At 36.8% G+C, this 19370-nt stretch overlaps 1 protein-coding gene and 1 long non-coding RNA gene across 4 annotated transcripts in view; one reads left to right on the forward strand and one right to left on the reverse strand.

The window, feature by feature from the left end:
• CNTNAP2 (contactin associated protein 2) overlaps positions 1–19370 on the forward strand; it is a 2251282-nt gene that overhangs the window by 1486309 nt on the left and 745603 nt on the right. For both annotated transcript variants that reach the window (XM_026456367.1, XM_026456368.1), the window contains one exon: positions 3621–3821. In XM_026456367.1, coding sequence (XP_026312152.1) covers positions 3621–3821 — 201 coding nt within the window. The remainder of the gene's footprint in view (positions 1–3620; positions 3822–19370) is intronic.
• Positions 799–18052, reverse strand: LOC111551510. Of its 2 annotated transcripts, none has more exons than XR_003309797.2 (5): positions 17883–18052; positions 17053–17127; positions 12006–12216; positions 6954–7060; positions 799–1603 (listed from the first exon to the last, which is right to left on the reverse strand). It is a non-coding gene; the product is annotated as an uncharacterized LOC111551510 (long non-coding RNA). The 2 variants fall into 2 exon arrangements; XR_002734386.3 differs by having other exon boundaries at positions 17053–17141.

Consider the following 19370-nt stretch of genomic DNA (forward strand, 5'->3'; position numbering starts at 1 on the left):
ATTCCATCATGAGTCAAAGAAAGATTTGGAGTACTGCTGCAGGACAAGGCTCTTGATAGAGATTTGTAGGAAAAAAATTAAAAAATGGAAGCAGTGTCAGACACTTGTGTGTTTTATGCCAGAGGCCGATTGCAACAGAAAAGATAAAAACCAACATAATTTAATTAATATATTTTTTAATTAAGTGAACATAGGTGAAGATAAATCTGCAGGTCTGGACACAAATAACAAACAATTTATTGTCAGAATCACGTCAGAAAGTGACAGAATTACTAAAATATGATGTGGCTTCTTTGATTATCAGAGGAACTAAAGGAAGGCAGTTACGAAGAGGCTAAAGGTAAACCTGGAATATATTTATTCTACAGAAAATATATCACTATGGGGGACACTGTAACTGAACTTGTTCTAATTGATTCAAGAAGAGCAAACTGGAAAGTGCTCTAGTAGAGGGGCTTGTTGTTATAGCTGAAAGGGATTTAGAGCCTAGACGATGAAGTTGCTTTTCTAGAATCTCAGAGGCTAGTCCTGGCCAAGCCATAACTGGGACCAAAATGACTTTAAACTGTTCTAGATTGAGTAGCTTGGATCTATTTAACTTTTGCTTTTTTGTTTTTATTTTTTATTTTTTTACTTTAAGTTCTGGGATACATGTGCAGAACGTACAGGTTCGTTACATAGGTATACATGTGCCACGGTGGTTTGCTGCACCTATCAACCCATCATCTAGGTTCTAAGCCCTGCATGCATTAGGTATTTGTCCTAATGCTCTCCCTCCCCTTTCTCCCCACATCCCAAAAGGCCCTGGTGTGTGATGTTCTCCTCTCTGTGTCCATGTGTTCTCATTGTTCAACTCCCACTCATGAGTGAGAACATGTAGTGTTTAAGTTTTGTTAATTCATTTTTCTACTCAACCAATATTTTTAAGCCCTATTATATGCCAATTTCTGCCTTCTTAACTTTTAATGTGGGGAGGCAGACTTAAAAAAAATAAAATGTGCACAAATAAAGGAGAGATGAACGCTAGGGAGAAAATTAAAGCAGGATGGGGAGGCAGAGAGCAGCTGTAGAATGGGAAAGGAAAGGCTGGCACTGGAGGAGAAGGAGTGGGTCCTGAGGGTGCCAAGGAAAGACAAAGGAAGCAGCAGGTGCAGAGGCACTAAAGAGGGACCCTGCTGATGTGTTTGAGGAATGAAAGGTCTGTGTGGCTGGTGCCAAAGGAGCAAGGAGGGAGGACTGGCATGTGAGGGCATAAAGGCAGGAGAAGCCAGGTCATAGAGGGACTTCAGCTGTTTTAAGGACTTGACGTTTACAAGATCTGCCATTGAGGGTTTTGAGCAGAGTATCAGAATCTCACTTGTATTTGAAAAGCCTCACCGTTACTCCTGTGTTGAATGCAGATGTGAGGAGGCAAGGGTGGAAAGCAGCAGACTGGTTAGGAATCAGGATGGCTTTGACCCTAGTAGTGGTGGTGGGTTGACAGGAGGTGTGTTCAAATTGTGGAAATACATTGAAGGTAGAGCAGACAGGATTCATGGGCAGACTGGATGATCAATGCAGAAGACAGGCATTAATGGTGACTCCTGGGTTTTGTCCTGAGCACCTGTAAGAATGGAGTTGCCATTTACCACTCTCTCTCTCTCTCGCTCGCTCGCTCTCTCTCGCTCTCGCTCTCTCTCACCACTTATTTCCTCTCTATCCCCTTCCTTTTTAATTTATCAGTTGATAAAACTATATTGGTCTATAGAGTTTCCCACGGCATGGATTTCATGGAGTATTTCCTTGTGTGCCATTTTATGTGTTCCTCTCTCCCTTTTATATTCTGGAAATCCACAGTTAGGTCTATAAACTTGGTCAAATTCATGCTTGATTTTTATCAATACTACATTACATGTAACATTAACTATGTATTTTCATCCAAAGGTGCATCACGTCTGGTTTCACTTGTGATTATATTAGCAGCCATTGATAATCATTGCTTAGATCCTACTATATTTGTCAGAAGTTAGGAAGTGATGATACTCTAATCCCATCATTTAGTCTTCTTTTATGAGCTGAAATATTTCCATCAAGACAATATTTGGTTTCATTAAGGTTCCTATAACAAAGATAGGCCAAAGGCTTGATTCTTCTCTTCATTCACCAATATTCAAAATAATAAGTTGGTTACCTAGCGTCTTCCAAATTTAAACATTTTTAACAATTTTAATAAACGTAAGAATTTAAATATATTTGATATGCCTTAATCCATTGCAGAATATTCTTGTTGATGTGAAAACTGGCCCTTCTTTGGTCCTGGGTGTTTTTGAACTGCCCTCAGTCTCTAATTGCTTATTTTTTTCTAGTGGGATATGTTCCTGGCTCATCTTTCATCTTGCACTTTTCCAGCCATAGAAGCCATCATTTCTCCAGTGATCCTAGTTTTACCTTAGAGGAAATGGTATTTAGTGATGACAGTGTGGTACACGAGGTTGGTCCTTGTTTAGGAGCTTTTTCAGTGCACAGAGGCAAGACATATGCCACATTTAAAATTAGATAACATTAGCTTAGGTTCTCAGTGATGCTTCTAACTAAAATTTAAACGTATATGGAGCTTTCATTTAATCTTATCTATTTTGGATTGGCTTCTTTTCTTACACTGAAATTTTCAGGGTCAAAATCACCAAGATAATTACTCACTTGCTTTATCCCACATGTATAGAACATTTCAATAGCAGAGAGTGCAATGTCTAATTTTGCCTAAAAGGTCAGGGTGAAAAGAACATTTGTTGACAAGATGAAGAGACATATTCTGATTAGAGCAAACACCACGTAGGAAGACGCAGAGGCTTGAAAGAGAGCATAGTTCATTTAGGAAAGAGAAAATCCGGTTCCACCAGAGGAATGATGGATGATAATCAGGAAGAAGTTGGAACATAATGAGCCTGATATTCAGTGCTGCAGATGTTAGAGCACCAACCAGATACAAAAGCTTTTTTTTTTTTTTTTTTTTTTTTTTGGATTGTTTTCAGGAGGTATCTTGTGTTTGTCTTCAATAAAAATATTGCTTTCTAGGCCAGACGTGGTGGTTCAGGCCTGTAATCCCAGCACTTTGGGAGGCCGAGATGGGCGGATCACGAGGTCAGGAGATCAAGACCATCCTGGCTAACATGATGAAACCCCGTCTCTACTAAAAAATACAAAAAAAAAAAAAAAAAAAAAAGTAGCCGGGCGAGGTGGCGGGTGCCTGTAGTCCCAGCTACTCGGGAGGCTGAGGCAGGAGAATGGCTAAACCTGGGAGGCGGAGCTTGCAGTGAGCTGAGATTCAGTCACTGCACTCCAGCCTGGGCGACAGAGCGAGACTCCATCTCAATTAAAAAAAAAATATATATATATATATATATGTGTGTGTGTGTGTGTATATATATATATATGGCTATCCTACTTTGTCATCATAAGCAGAATTTAGGGATGAGCAAAGAGCAGGGAATGTTTTAAGGATTGCTGTCCTTAACACTGTTCTACACCAGCTCAGTAAAAAGACCATTTAAGTGTAGCTCAATTATTTTCTGACATTTGGAGAAGCAGAGAAGCATTTGCATACTAATGATCCAGGGTTCTGGTTGTTTTTCTCCCTACAGAGGACAAAGTGTGGACCATAGTGTCTCATGACTTGCAGATGCAGACGACTGTGGTCGCCTACAACCCAGAAAAATACTCAGTGACACAGCTTGTTTACAGTGCCTCCATGGACCAGATAAGTGCCATCACTGACAGCGCGGAGTACTGCGAGCAGTATGTCTCCTATTTCTGCAAGATGTCAAGGTTGTTGAACACTCCAGGTAGGCTGAGAATGGAACGTTACTTTTAATTACTATCTCAGCTGGTGCCTGGAATTACCTAAATAATCCAACAGGTGTGGTTCATTATCTTATAGTCCAGTCTTCAGTAGGAAAGAAGCTGTAAATAAGTAAAACAGAATCGTTTGGCATGGTGTCTGCGGAATGAAGCTAAGAAAGAATGATTTTGAAGAAAAAGTAGTCTGTTGTTTTAAAGTTACGGATTTTTAAATTTTATGTGCATATATGCTTCTAGTGCTTAATTATCGGTAGTGACTGTGGGACAAAGTTTATCAGAGCTCCTTGTGAACATTCAAGCAATTCCCTTTGAGAGTTTGTGGTGTCTTTAATGTAAAGATGAAAGCATTCTAAAAATTGTCTACAGTCAAATAGGATATAGAATAGCGATAGAATTTAGAGCTCTTTCTTCCCAGTAGTCGTTTCACGGTACCTGTTTGTCTCAAGAAGTCTAGCCTGATTTTTTGTTTTCATGATGGCCAACTTTTAGCAATTTGCTAGTGTGTGTGTGAGTGTGCACATGCAAACACACATACGTGTGTGCAAGACTGTGTCAGGGGTGTAGAGAATAGAGCGGTTCCAAAAGATATACTGGAAATAACTTTACTGCAACAAGTCCCATATGCTCTGGGAGTCTTGGCAGTAAATTCGAGATGTTGTCAGAAAACTGCATCTCTGTGTCTGTAGTAAAACACAGTGGAAATAAGTTAAAGAAACATGAGTTCATAATTTCCAACCTTACCACTTCCCAAGTATGTGACTTTGGGGGAGTTAATTGACCTCTTTTTAAAATTTTACTTTAATTGGCAGATAAAATTGTATATGTCTATCGTGTACAATGTGTTTAGAAATATATATATATAGTGGAATGGCTAACTCTAACATATGCCTTGCCTCATACATTTATTATTTTTTGTGAAGCAAACACTTAAAATCCATGCTTAGCAATTTTCAAGATATGATAAATACATTGCTATTAATCATAGTCACCACGTTGTACAATAGACCTCTTGACCTTAAGCCTCAGTTTCCAGTGTCTTTTTCTGTCAAGCAGAAATTATAATGCCTACTTCAGGGTGATTGGGAGAATTTCGTAAGGTAATATACTAAGTACTTATAAGACTTGATACACTTAAGGACATGATAAGTAGCAAGTACTATATTGATTTTTTAAAATCATGTTAAACAACTTTGTGCTATGTCAGAGACCAATGGGCTGTTGGATGCCCCAAAACAGTGATGAATTGAAAGCAATGTTATACAGAGTAGTTTACAGAGAAGAGTTATAAGCAAACAGTGATACGGCTCCAATGACTGAAGGAACACCAGGGTTCTTAATCTCAGGCAGAATTGGATAAAATGACTTGGACATATGTGGAGTGGTTTTAAAGAGAGGAGCATTTAACAGGTAAGAAAGAAGGAAGAAAAAAACACCTCCGCTATACAGAGACAGAGACAGGGAGGATTCCAATGAGAGAAAACCCCGTGTGTGGTGGTAAAGTGGCTGCTTATATGAGGAGGATGGAGGAGGTGGTACCTGATTTGCATAGGACTCAGGGAATTGGTTTGACCAGGCATGTTATTCACCTAGCCCAGGGGGAAAAACTGGCCCTCCCACCCTAGCCTTTTAATGTGCAAATGAAGGGTGCCATGATGCTCTACCCACATGCAGATATGTGGGGGCAGCCATGTTGCCAGGTACTTGTGAGGGCAAGGAAAAAGAAGGCAGGAATCTCCATGTTTGGGTGGACCCTGTTTCTAATGGCTGGTATTTGCACATCAAAGCTTGCCAGGCTGACTCTAAGAGCCTGGGCTTTCCTGCTAGACAAGAAACATTTTTGGAGCTGCTTTAAAAGAAACAAAAACTTTCCAAGGACCCCTTTTCTCCTCTATCTGCCTAAAATAATTTCTTAATAATTTCTTAATAACTCCTATAACAATAGTACACAATATTGTGAAAATGTGAGTGCTTTCTATGTGCAAAGCCTTGTGCTAGAATTATAGACAGAGTATCCTCTAAGAAATAAGGTCGGAAAGGAAGGGTGGGAGTACACTAGGAAGGAAAGGAAATGCTGTGCTGTGGAGTTGGGACTTCATCCTGAGGGCCAGTACTTCTCAGACTTTAGTTGGCATTACAATATCTGGTGAGATAAGAAAACCTGGTGTGCTGGGCCCCATTCCCTGAGTTTCTGGTTCAGCAGGTCTCAGCTGGTGCTTGAGAATTTGCATTTATAGTGAGTGCTATGGACTGAATTATGTTCCCCCAGAATTCCTCTGTTAAAGCCCTAACCCCCAATATGACTGTATTTGGAGATTTGGCTTTTCGTAAGTAATTAAGATTAAATGAGGTCGTAATGGTGGGGTCCAATAGGATTGGTGGCCTCAGGAGAACAAACAGAAAGAAGTCTTTCTCTCTGTCATGTGAGGACAGCAAAAAGGCAGCACCTGTAAGCCAGGAAGAGAGCCCTCACCAGAAACAAAATCAGCCAGCACCTTGATCTTTCACTTCCCAACCTCCAGAACTGTGAGAAAAGAAATTTCTGTCATTGAAGCCACTCAATCTATGGTATTTTGTTATGGAAGCCTGAGCAGATGAATACAGTCAGGTCCCAAGTGATGCTGATATTGCTGGTCTAGAGATCGTGCTGAGAACCCGCACAACTCTTTTTTCTATTCACTTTCACTTCTCGTAGGGGTGTGTGTATGTGTGTCTGTGTGTGTGTTTTAACTGGATCTGGTTTCAGTGTTAGGAAAAGTCAAAGACTATATGTAGAAGACCAAGGGCAATAAGAGCCATTAATGAGCCTCATCAGCTTGTCTTCACTGTTTCATGAGCGGATGCTCCTTACTGAAGCTCTTTTCACAGATTCCAGTTAATTAGTCTTCAGTCCTGGGGTGGGGGTGGAAATGGGGGCAAATTCCTGACCAGCGAAAGAACCTTGGTACTCTCAGCTTTATGTTCTTTATTTTCTTTCTTTCTTTTATTAAACTCCAAAGTCAGCTTTTACTTTTTGAATTTTGCTCTGGTAATTAAAAAACACAGTATGGCTTCCAAATATGTTCGACTTACAGTTGAGGTACCAGGAGAATTAGACTAGAGGTGGGAAAAGAATTTACCTTTAGTGCTCCTGGTCTTGCAGTTCAGCTTCTTTCTTTCCCCTTCATTGACATTCCTTGTCTCATCCCCTCAACCACCATGAAGCCTCACACACGTAACCACTCTCCTTTATAAAACATAAAATGGACAAAACATCAGGAAAAATGGGATAAACTTGTTATTACACAATATGTTAGTTGCATTTTCTAATAATGAGATAAAGACATTTTTCTTTAATCTCCAGATACGCCTTTCATGAGAAAAACTGCTAAATTGAAATCAAGAGTAAACTTTTAATCTGAAGAGTAAATATACTATTTTCTTTGTATTTCTAGACATCCAGATACTGGGTTTCCTGTCATTTGTAGATTATTATTGTACATAATAAATTGTACTTTAAAAATCGGTTTCTCATAAGTTTCTTGCCTGTTTGGACATCCTATATATATCCAATCTTTGATTCACAAACGATTTGTACTTTACAAAGATTTGCTGATTCAAATGAAGTGAATAATAGGTAGCTTTGCGTGTTGCCTCATCCAACCTTGGGGCGGTTGTTTTAGGCAGGAGTGTGCATCAGAGTTTTTAGGTTGCTTGTCAAAGTGTGGATCGAATGGCCTTACTCCCAGGCTTTCATAGAGGTTGGTTGGGGCCCCAAGATATTTGCTTTTAGCAAACATCCGTGGGTAATTCTGTGAACCACACATTGAGAAACACTGTCTTTAATTTATGGCATGAAGGTTTCTCATGTTGGAATTTCAGGTGTTAGTCCTTCATGTGGGAGAAGATTAAAGGGAATATTAGGGCTTGTCTGACCCACTGAAATAAAATGGCATACGTAGTTACCTCCTTCAGCTAAAATAAATTGGCATAATACAATTTTTTTATCCTTTTGATATACCAGTCTCTAAATATTGTACAGTGAATTTCAGCTTACCCTTCTGAGTCATTTTTTACAGTCCCAGTTTTCATTTTCTAGGCCTACTAATCTGCAGAATAGCTGATGCAAGGAAAAGGAGTGGTTGAGAAGGCAAATTCCTTGTATTATTATATTTTGTATATGTCAAAACAAGAAAGAACACAATTTAATAAAAATCTTTAATTTGTTTTTTTAAAGGAGCTAATGTTTACTGTAATGGTTTTTTTTTTTTTTTTCCTCCTTCATGGTAACATTCAATTTAAATATCCACTTACTTATTCTTAACTAAGACTGAATTATATTAGAACTTCTGTAGTAGTACTTGTGACATCTGTTCGAATACAAAGTATATTCATTATAGTCATTGCAATTAAAATGAATATCAAATGAGTTTGTAATAGCTTTGCACTTAAAATGTTATTTTTTATTTTAAGAGCTTTACCCTCAATAGTTCATTTGGGGCTCTATAGTTTCTAATGATACTTATGATAAATAGTTGATATGCATATGGACCTCATTTTTATTTTGATAAATGTTTGTTTGTACCATACCATTACCTAGCAAATGGAAAATTACCCATTATTAGTTTCTTACAATTTTTACAAGGATAGTAATACATGCCATGTAATGTGCTCTCTTTTATTACTGCAAAACTTAAAAATAGAAACAAATTAAAAATAATGATTTTACCAATATTTATGGTCATGTCTATTCTCGCAATGTAACTATTACTTCAGTTGTCCTCAGCTTTACAAGACATAGAAATGGAAAAGTAAAAAGTTATTTTATTTTATATAGAAAAGCCTGCCTAGAATGAGGCATACCAATTTGGGAATCACCAAATTAGTCTACTCAAACATAGAGAAATAATTAATGGTCATCCAAATGGATGTCTGCATGGTTTATATTTATATCCCCAGATTTGTAAATGTAATAGCACCTGAACTTATGAAGGGCTAAATTAGTGAACAATGAAATCTACTTCTGAAATAAGTACCATAAGAACTTGAATTTGGTCGGGTGTGGTGGTTCAAGCCTGTAATCTCACACTTTGGGAGGCCAAGGCAGGTGGATCAGTTGAGGTCAGGAGTTCAAGACCAGCCTAGCCAACATGGTGAAAACCCATCTCTACTAAATATACAACAAAGTAGATGGGTATGGTGGCATGCACCTGTAATCCCAGCTACTTGAGAGGCCAATGCAGGAAAATCACTTGAACTCAGGAGGCAGAGGTTGCAGTGAGCTGGTGTCATGCCACTGCACTCCAACCTGGGCAGTACAGTGAGACTCTGTCGCAAAACAAACAAAACAAATCTTCAATTAGATAAATCAAGCACCGAGGGAGTTCCATTAGATCTTACTTGCGTAGTCTTAGTCAACAATACTAATACTTTTACATCACCAAAATGTTTCTCTATGTTTGGACAAGACCTATTATGCTGCCATTAGAATGTTTATTTGTGTATCTTATATATATATTATAGTCATATATTTATTTTACAAATCATATTATACTTTCTAATTAAGAATTTTTTTGCTGAAGTATTGATTCCCTACATACATAAACATGTATTTAATTGTAGAGTTATAAAGTTATCTTTCCTATTTTTCTGGCTATATTTAGCACTGCTTTGTTAGTTTCCAGTGTTTTTCTTCTTTTAATTTCTCAGTGTTGTCTAGTTCTCAGAAATGATACTTTTTACTGCTTCCTTTGTTGAAAGAAGCAATATAGATTATGCATACTTTTGGATAGTTTACTATTAGATTTTGTATCTATTGAAATTGAATTATGCTTACAATTTTTGCCTATAAAGTAAGCTGTATAAAATTCAGTATACTTGATGATACTAAACTGTGATTTACTGGCTTTGAAAAGACATGAAAACATGACTCTGGCTTTGTAACATATAATCTATTTTTAGCAAAAAATTCTAAACTTTGGTGCAGTTATCAAGCAAATGAATTTGAAGTTATGCTGTGCATTATAAGAAGGTGCAGCATTTAACTCTTAAGACAACAAAAATAAATCACTCAACTCCAATAAGAGATTTTTCAGTAAATAAAATTTATTGTGACTAATCAGTATATTAATCAAAAGATTATTTACTTAATTATTATACCCAATCATTGTATTAAGATTGGGTGATATAATTAAATGAGACAAGCAATGAGGATAGTAATAACTAAAGGGTAAAATAGGAAATTATATCTAGTAATGTTTCATGCCCAGACAACTAGCATCTGCGTGATGGGCACTGTAATTGAAGGGGATAGGGGATTGCAGGGAGAAGAGTAAGCAACTATTTCAACAATATGGATAGGAGTTGATGAGAACCTCAACTGGAATAATGAATAGGAGAATAAGTCAACAAATATTTTTTTAGTTTTGCCTGTGTATCAAGAAGTGTGACATATAAGCTGATATGGGAAAGATTCAAATGAGTTAACTAAGAAAAAAATTAGAGAAGGATTCTGGGTTAGCGATGTCAGTATATTCAATGATTCAGAGATGGAGATCAAGAGACGCTAATTTGAAGGAAGTGAGAGGGGTCAGAAAGGCTGGAGTAGGGGACTTGAAGGCAGGAGAGGCAGAACAAAGGAAACTGGAAATTAATTCAGAGTCTCTGCATAATGTTGAGGATTTTATTTGAATGGCAAACAGAATGGTTTCAAGTAGGGAAGTTCTGGCTGCTCCATGGAGACTGGAGTGGAGGAAGCAGAGGTGGTATGGAGAGTCCATTGGCACCATGTCACCAGGGTGCACATGGACCGCATGTCTGGGAGGCCCACTGGGACTTGAGAGAAAGTTTGTTGTTGTTGTTGTTGTTGTTGTTAAGTTTAGATGGTGGAATCAACAGGAGTTGTGATTACTTATATATACAGCAGGAAGAAAATTCAAGGGTAACTCAAGTTTCTGACTTGAAAAACTGGCCAACAGTTCTGAGGCTTATGTTGTTTATTAAGAAAAATCTGGAGAATTGGTGGTCACTTCACTTTAACACGCAAAGTGATGGCACTAGGAATACAGGTTTTTATGTGTCTGTGATGGCCGATGGCATAGCGTAAAATCCTTTTAACTGACATCAAAAAATTAATGAGTTACATTTTTTCTTCCCTGAAATTTTCTTAAACATACTCTACAACTAAAATAAAATGAAAGAACTAAGCATATCATCAGAATCCTAATGTTTTCCATTCTTGTATTTATATTAAAAGATCAGAAAATATATAGTCAAGACTGACCAATCTTAATTATGTAACAATTTTTTTTTGTTTCCCTCATGCAAAGCCTTCCGTATTGCTTCAGCTTCCTGGGCTGCCTTGGTTTTACAGCACCTGCATGATGACTGAAGCAAGGGAGGAGCAGGCTGCAAACTTAAGCACAGACAATTAAATACTCCTGCAAGGAAGTAACACATTATGTGTGCACATTTTGTGGACCAAAGCAAGTCACATGTTTTGCTGGGCCTAACTTTAGAGGAAGACGAAGTACAATCTTCCCATGTACTCAGGAGCAAAGATCAAGTGGACTTCTTGAATAGTTGTAATGCCTTCTTAAGATGACTCAGAGAGGTAATGGGAGGAGAAAGAAAAGAACACAGAAGAAAAGAAAAATACTGATTTTGTTTATTTATTTGTGGATGGAATGTTACGTTCACTTTTTTTTTTTTTTTTTTTTTTTTTTTTGAGACAGACTCTCTGTCACCAGGCTGGAGTACAGTGGCATGATCTCGGCTCACTGCAACCTCCACCTCCCGGGTTCAAGTGATTCTCCTGCCTCAGCCTCCCAGGTAGCTGGGACTAAAGGCACATGCCACCACGCCTAGCTAATTTTTTTTTTTTTTTTGTATTTTAGTAGAGACAGGGTTTCACCATATTGCCCAGGCTGGTCTTGAACTCCTGAGCTAAGGCATTCTGCCCACCTTGGCCTCCCAAAGTGCTAGGATTACAGGTGTGAGCCACCGCGCCCAGCCAGTTCACTTTTTTTTTCTTCAACAAGGGTCAGAGACAAAGAGAGATTCCACTCAAAGGCTAATTTCAATGTAAGAGGTCACCCTTCTTTTACAGATTAACTGGTAAGCAAAAAACTAAAAAATAAAAATATTGATACTATAATTATTTGCTTCCCTATGAAACCTTCTACAATTCTTACCGACAGCGATCACCATTTTTTTCTGAATTCCTGTTTCACTTAGGGTCTAACCTCTGTCACGTAGAAGTTGATTATGGGCTATTCCTGGCTTTTCTTGCTCTTCATTATTTTCTGGTGTTTTAATGTTCTCTTTCTTACAACAATGCAAGGTCTTTGAGGACAGGGGCCATATCTTAGTATCTTCCATCATGCCCGGCTTCTAGACATCTACCTAGGTAGTGAATAAATTAGAAAAACACTAATTTGAAAAGGGGACTAAAGAAGAGGATGCAGCTAGCTAAAGGAACTGAAAAGTTATTAAATAGTAGGAAGAAAGAATCAGATTAGGAAAGCCTTATAATTGGGAAGCTAAGGGAGATGGGTATTCAACAATAAACAAGCAAGCACGTAAAAAATAAGCAAAAACAAGAAAATTGGGGTGCAATCAATGGTGAGACATCCTAGAGAGGAAGCCATTCCCTGTCATTATCTGTTGGGAGGCTGCTGGAGTTTCATGTCAGTGGAGTTTGGTGGGTTGAGTCACTGAAGACTGCATGGGGAAAAGAAAGAATAGGAGAAAGTTTCCCAAAGGTTGATGGTAAAAGGATGGCTACATGTGGAAAAGCTACTTAATCAGATGACAAAGCAAGAGTAGGGGTTTAGAAATGTTTGATATTTTTAGGGACGAGGGAGTTGTAATAAATTTATAAACTGAGAAGGAGACATTGGAGAGGTTCAGATTAAAGATGTAAGACAGAAAAGAAATATAGGTCCCAGGAGAGAAGGAAGAGTGTAGAATTTGCTTTGTTAAAGAACAAGAACACCTGTTTCAAGAAGGGAGCTAAAGAGAAGGGCAGAAGTTCTCATTAAATGTCTTGAACAATGCCATTGTAGACATTTTTCTCATTTAACTCTCAAAGTTATGCCAAGTAGATTTTATTATCTCTGTTTTACAAAACAGGACTCAGAGGAATAAACTTACTGAAGACCACCACATTAGTCCATTTTCATGCTGCCGATAAAGACATACCTAAGACTGGGCAATTTACAAAAGAAAGAGGTTTAATGGACTCACAGTTCCACGTGGCTGAGGAGGCCTCACAATCATGGTGGAAGGTGAAAGGCGTGTCTCACGTGGCAGCAGACAAGAGAAGAGAGTTTCCTCAGGGAAACTCCTCTTTATAAAACCATCATCTTGTGAGACTTATTCTCATGAGAGTAGCATGGGAAGGACCTGCCGGGTCCCTCCCACAACATGTGGGAATTGTGGGAGCTACAATTCGAGATAAGATTTGGGTGCAGACACAGCCAAACCGTATCAGCCATCATAGCTGGAAGTGGAAAAACTGAGATTCAAATGTATATCTATCCTGTTAAAAACCTTTCTGACACACCGAAGAAAGCGTGAACATGGAGAAGTCAATGCTTGGCCACCAAAATGAGTATAGAACTAATCCCAGCAGGAATTGTACCCACCCCCATCTTTTCAACCACTCTGAAAGAATATTTTCTCTCATCGTTTTCTTTTTCTTTTTTTTTTTTCTTTTTTTTTTGCATGATTAGAAATGCTATTTACCAAGTGACCTTTGGTCAGTTCCAATATTTCTGATTAATAAATTAATCTTAAGGTAAAATTTATTAAGGGTAGCTTGAATTATACTAAAAGGGTACTACTAGTGCCTTTCAAGTGGTAGACTTGAACTTTGAGGTGAGACTTTGTGTGTGTGCCTATGTTTGTATCTTAGTCTTCAAAATAACAAATATAAGGATGAAATGGAAACTTTGTGAAGTTATCCAGTCACTCTGTAGAGCTTGTAAATCTGTCTTCTGATGTCTTTCTAGTTAGGGTAGACTCTAACCTTTTGATTTCGAAAAGCCATGTTTAAATAAGCACTTATTCTTGCTTACAATAATTATAAAGAAAAGTGAAAATGCAAAGCCTGCATGAGAATTATGGATTTTATGTTTACTTCTCCTTGTAGTTATCTGGCCATATGTTTTCTTAAGTTTTCAGACAGGATAGCACACTGCTGTTAATCTTTTTTAAACAAAGATTATATATTAAAATGAGAGCAACTTAAAAATTGCACCAAAGCTGAATTTTCTTTGAAGATGATCGCATCTTAATGAACGGATTTGTCCTAATTTATGAGAAGTATGAGTTTATAGAGTTGCATTTAAACTAGTTAAAATTCAATATATTAAAAGACCATAAAGCCAAGTTTTTCAAATTTGCATTTTAGTTTATTATATTATAAAAGATAGTAAAAATGAAAACCCAGCTATTATTCCAATTCTAAAAATTAAAAAACTACATTTGGACTATTTTTCAAAATTTCATACTACTTACTCTGCCATTGTGAATTTCAAAAAGGAATAATCATAAAGTCTTCTAAAAAGATTGGATAGATAAAACAATATGTACTTTAAACTTTGTAAATGATAAAATAATATAACAAAATTTTAGAAGAAAATTTTTTAAGCATACTAACAATTTTATTATTTATCTTTATGAATATTACTCGCTAGTTTTTGCTTCCATCTGTATATACTTTCACAGTCAGAAGCAAAACTGGAATGAAATTAATGTGATAGTCTTTTCTACTGACATTAAATCATACTTTTTTCCAGTTCATATATTTTCCTTAAAATTATCCACTTTAATTACATCATAAAATGAAGATAAACCTAATTCATCACCTAATAAACTTAATCATAAATTATTTTTGAAAACACCTCCCCTAAACAAGCTACTGAAAAAAAGCAACAGAATTTTACTATAAACTTCTCTTGGAAATATCTAAAGTATTGTTAAGGTATTGCTCAGTTATTCATTCTGCAAACATTTATTGACTATAAAATATTTAGTTAGGTGCTATGAGAATATAATGAGGGTAAAAATAATACAGTTGACTCTTCAACAACACAGGTTTAAACTGTGAGGGTCTGCTTACATGTGGATTTCTTCTGTCTCTACCACCTCCGAGACAGCAAGACCAACCCCTCCTCTTTCTCCTCCTCCTCAGCCGACTCAACATGAAGATACGAGGATGAAGACTTTTATAATGACCCACTTACGCTTCATGATTAATAAATGTATGTTCTTTTCCTTTCAATTTTCTTAATAACATTTTCTTTTCTCTAGCTTACTTTATTCTAAGTATACAGTATATAATATATATAATATATAAAGTGTATGTTAATTGACTGTTTATGTTATCTGTAAGGTTTCCAGTCAATAGTAGGCTGTTGGTAGTTAAGTTTTGGGGAGTCAAAGTTATAGGTCAATTTTTACTGCACAGGGGGGTTGATGCCCCAACCCCTGAGTTGTTTACTATACTTTAAAATAGCACTTGCCTTGAGATATAGAGTGAAACTTTTTTCATAATGACAATAAAATAATTTTGTATAAGATTCTTACAAACACTGAAAAAATCTTGCTAGTATGTCCATCATGGATAAAAGACTGAATAAATTTAGAATTCATAATGACTTCCAAACATTTTGATATGTGTATTTTGCATCAGGTAATTCTGCCTCCCCTCTTTGAAGAGGTTATATTTGGAGGAAAGATCAGGAAGGCTTAAGAATGGGAGAAAATATGGTCTCACAGTACTATTAGCCGGGATATCAGTTCAGGTTCAACCAGAGAAACAGAACAAGTAGAAGATAGATTTAGAGATTTATTGCAAGGAATTGGCTTATGCAACAGCGGGGCCTGGCAAGGCAAGTCCAAAGCTGGGTCACACTGTCAGGAAAGAAAGGCTGGAACTTCCAGACACAAACTGAAGCTGATGTCCACAGAGGTATTCCTTCTTTAAGGAAGTCTCAGCTCTATTCTTAAGGCCTTTCAACTGATTGAATCAGGCCCATCCAGATTATCTAGAATAAACACTTTTACTTAAACTGTAATTACATTTACAAAATGCCTACGTAGCAACACCTGGAAGAATGTTTGTTTGAATAACTGGACCCCGTAGCTAAGTTGACAGATAAAACCGACCGTCACAATCAACAAAGATAACTTTTAAAATGAACTACTGATAGATCCATTTCTAGGATAGTAATGATTTATTTCCTCATTTGTATCACATGTGCCTCTCTGGGTCAACACAGGTGACATCACATAGACATAACAGGTGAGATCCACCTGTTAGAGGTATGGAGGGATCTTCCATTCTCCTATCTTTTCATTTCTAATGATGGTACACTTTGGTTGAGTGTCGAATTGTCAAATAAAGTTAAAACAATGGCAGTTTGAAGGAATCAAGTAGATCAACTCAGGGAGATAAGTCAAAAGACAAGGACTCCTTTTCTCTGTGTTGTTTCAAAAAAGTTGGAGATGGGTTCATTCCACATTTTGATGAATATGGTGTGTGTCCATTAACTCCTCATTCTCTCAGAGTTCTGTCTAAACAGAAGCAACTCCATTGAGTCAAATACAAACATCCTCTTTCTACAGCCTTCAGAAAGCTGCAGTGCAGCCCTATCTTGCCATCAACATTCCTCTGCAATGTTTGTTTTCTAACTCTTACAATTGAATCAAGTTCCACTACCAGGCCACATAAACATAATGTTGAAGATGCTCAGAGAAATACGGTTGAAGAAACTCATCCTCACAGAAGTGCCTGTGAATAAAATAATCCATAAGTTTTATTTCAGAGGCTGTATCTTTCCCGAGCTATTATTTTCTCACCAATGAATGATAAGACTTCTCTGAAATACTAGTCACACTGATGGAAGTTGGATTCTATTACCTATTGTGTTTGCTTACAATTTACCAATACCAGTGGTTGGGTAAATAGTTTTATAGGACAATGAATAATGTTGCAGAGTGTTAGCTGACTAGGAATGCCACAGCCATTATGACCTTCGCCCCATATCTTAAAATCTCTATAAAAACATGCTCAGGTTTTTTTTCTCTCTTGGTACTGTACCTGAAATTCAGGCTTAAAAATATATTGTCATCTATATATCTAGATAACTAATGCTTAATAATTATCTCCAAATTAGATCATGATAGAAACAAAGGGAGAGGAAATAGCATTAGTATTTATTAAAGGCTCACCTGGACATTTTATATATATTGGCTCATTCCATCCCAAATCTCTGTGAGTTGTATATCAGAATTTCAGTTTTATATCTGAGGAAACATAACTTTAGAAGGGTTAATTAACCCAAGGAAAAACAGTAAATACCATGCTGACAGTCCAAACCAGATTAAAATCTAGGTTTATGTGCCTGTAGACTCTATATATTTTCTACCCCAAGAAGTTAGAAAGGAAGGAAGGGGGAAGAAAGGAAGGAGAAAGAAAGGAAGGGAGGGAACGGAAGGAAGAAAGAGAATGAGGCAACCTAATAAGCTAATCAACTGTGGAATTTTTAATTTTTTCTATTGAAACATTAATATGTGCTTCCAGCATAGTTAAAAATGAAGACCCAAACAGTTTTGTTAAGCAATAGGCCAAAAGAGACATTTATAAGAACTGCACAAACTTCTTTCTGAAAAATCCTACCTTTTTATGTTTTTTCAATATCCACAATTGGTCTTGACAAGTATATTAAAAAATGTGGTTTATATGACAATTTGTTTGAAATGATATTGAAAAACATTTGATGTGAAAGAAATGAAAAAAAAAAACCATGCCTCTCTCTCTACAGAACATTTGACTTTCATGTTTTTAATATCAAGGTATTTCAAATAGAACATGTGAATTGTATATTGATGAAATAGAAAAAGGCTGCAAAAGGTTAGCCCCTTCTTTTCAGACATAAGATATGGAAACGAAATGTTGATGTTTTCTTTCTTCCTTCTTCTTCTTCTTTTTTTGATCTTTTCAGAAGAAACTCTTATGTCTAAGCCTAACACAAGTGACATGTTCAGTGTTTCATTCTTACCTTATTAATTTGCTTTTGATAGATTTCTCCAAGGTCCTGCTAAAATGAGAAAGATAGAAATCCCCAGCTTGGCAGAGCGGATGGGCAGCACCTGGGGGGATGAAGAGCAGGACACTGATACAGACATGAAATTCAACGATCAGAGATATAGAGACTTACTCCATTAGGGAAGGGACTTGCTTCCTGTCAAAAACAAACAAACAAACGAAATCACCCTCAGTTCGGTTTTGTAAGTAGGAGGGAGAACAGACTAGAGGAAGAGGCACTAGGGGAAGAACCATGCAGGGGAGCAGGAAGGAGGGCATTGGGTATGTCAGCAGAGGGGAAGGAGGTCCTGGGCAGGAAGGCAAGGCCCTGGGGGAGAGCAGCAGGAACTAGAACCAACAGTCCACTCTGCACGTCTGTTCAGCCAGCCTGTTGGCTATATGTAGTATTTCATAAATTTTATAAACTCATGTTACTTTAGTTGGCCCAAATGTTAAAATCAATTAATCTTTCTCTTTAGAAGGCAGATATTTAAGCCTATCTAGAAACCAAACATATTTTATTTTGTTTTTATTTCAAAATCTCAAAATGGTAAGGTAATCAAGGCAGCAAAATTAAGAGGATCAACATTATGAGACATTCAAGTATACCGAAAGAAGCTTAATATGTAAACGAGGACAAACAGAGACTTCTACTCTATTAATCACAGTTATAAATTTGCATAAAGAAAACTGGGAGAACAATTTATAAGGTTCTAATGTAAATATAAGAAATCTTAATGAAATGGTATCAACCAAAGCAGAGAACAAGTGTGGACCTCCTAAATGCTAGTTGTGCTGCATAGGTTTCATAGATTTTCACAAATGACTTGCGTTTTGGAATAACTAGACAAATGTTATCCAAACTAATAAAAGACAACCAAAAGGTAGATTCATATAGTGAAACAATTATAATATACTTTTTAGCGTTGGAATGTTCTAAAATAATTGTTTAAATATAGGTATTAGCAATATCTAAAAATATATTCTAAACCTAATAATGAAGTTATAAGATAATCAATGGCAATGACTTGTCCCTTCCTTGTATCCCTGAGCAATTTCTTATTCTTTTTCCTTCCAATGTGGGAATAAACCACTTTCTTTGTTTAGCCATAAGAAACAACTCATCCATTAAAGTTTTATCATGAGATTGCAGCAATTCAATTACAGCTTCAGACTCCATTTCTAATTCTAATTCTTCTGTTATTTCTATTACATTTGCAGTGACTTGCTCCACTGAAGTTTTGAACCTCTCAAACTCACCCATGATGTTTGGAATTAACTTCTTTCAAACTCCTTTTATTGATAATATGTTGGTTTCCTCCCATGAATGCTTTTGATGGCTTCTAGGATGGTGAATCCTTACCAAGAGGTTTTCAATGTAGTTTACTCAGATCCATCAAAGAAATCACTATCTCTGGCAGCTATAGTCTAGCAAAATATATTTCTTTCTTTCCCCCTTTCC

Source organism: Piliocolobus tephrosceles, chromosome 8 (genome assembly GCF_002776525.5).
Source record: "Piliocolobus tephrosceles isolate RC106 chromosome 8, ASM277652v3, whole genome shotgun sequence".
Classification (NCBI taxonomy): Eukaryota; Metazoa; Chordata; class Mammalia; order Primates; family Cercopithecidae; genus Piliocolobus; species Piliocolobus tephrosceles.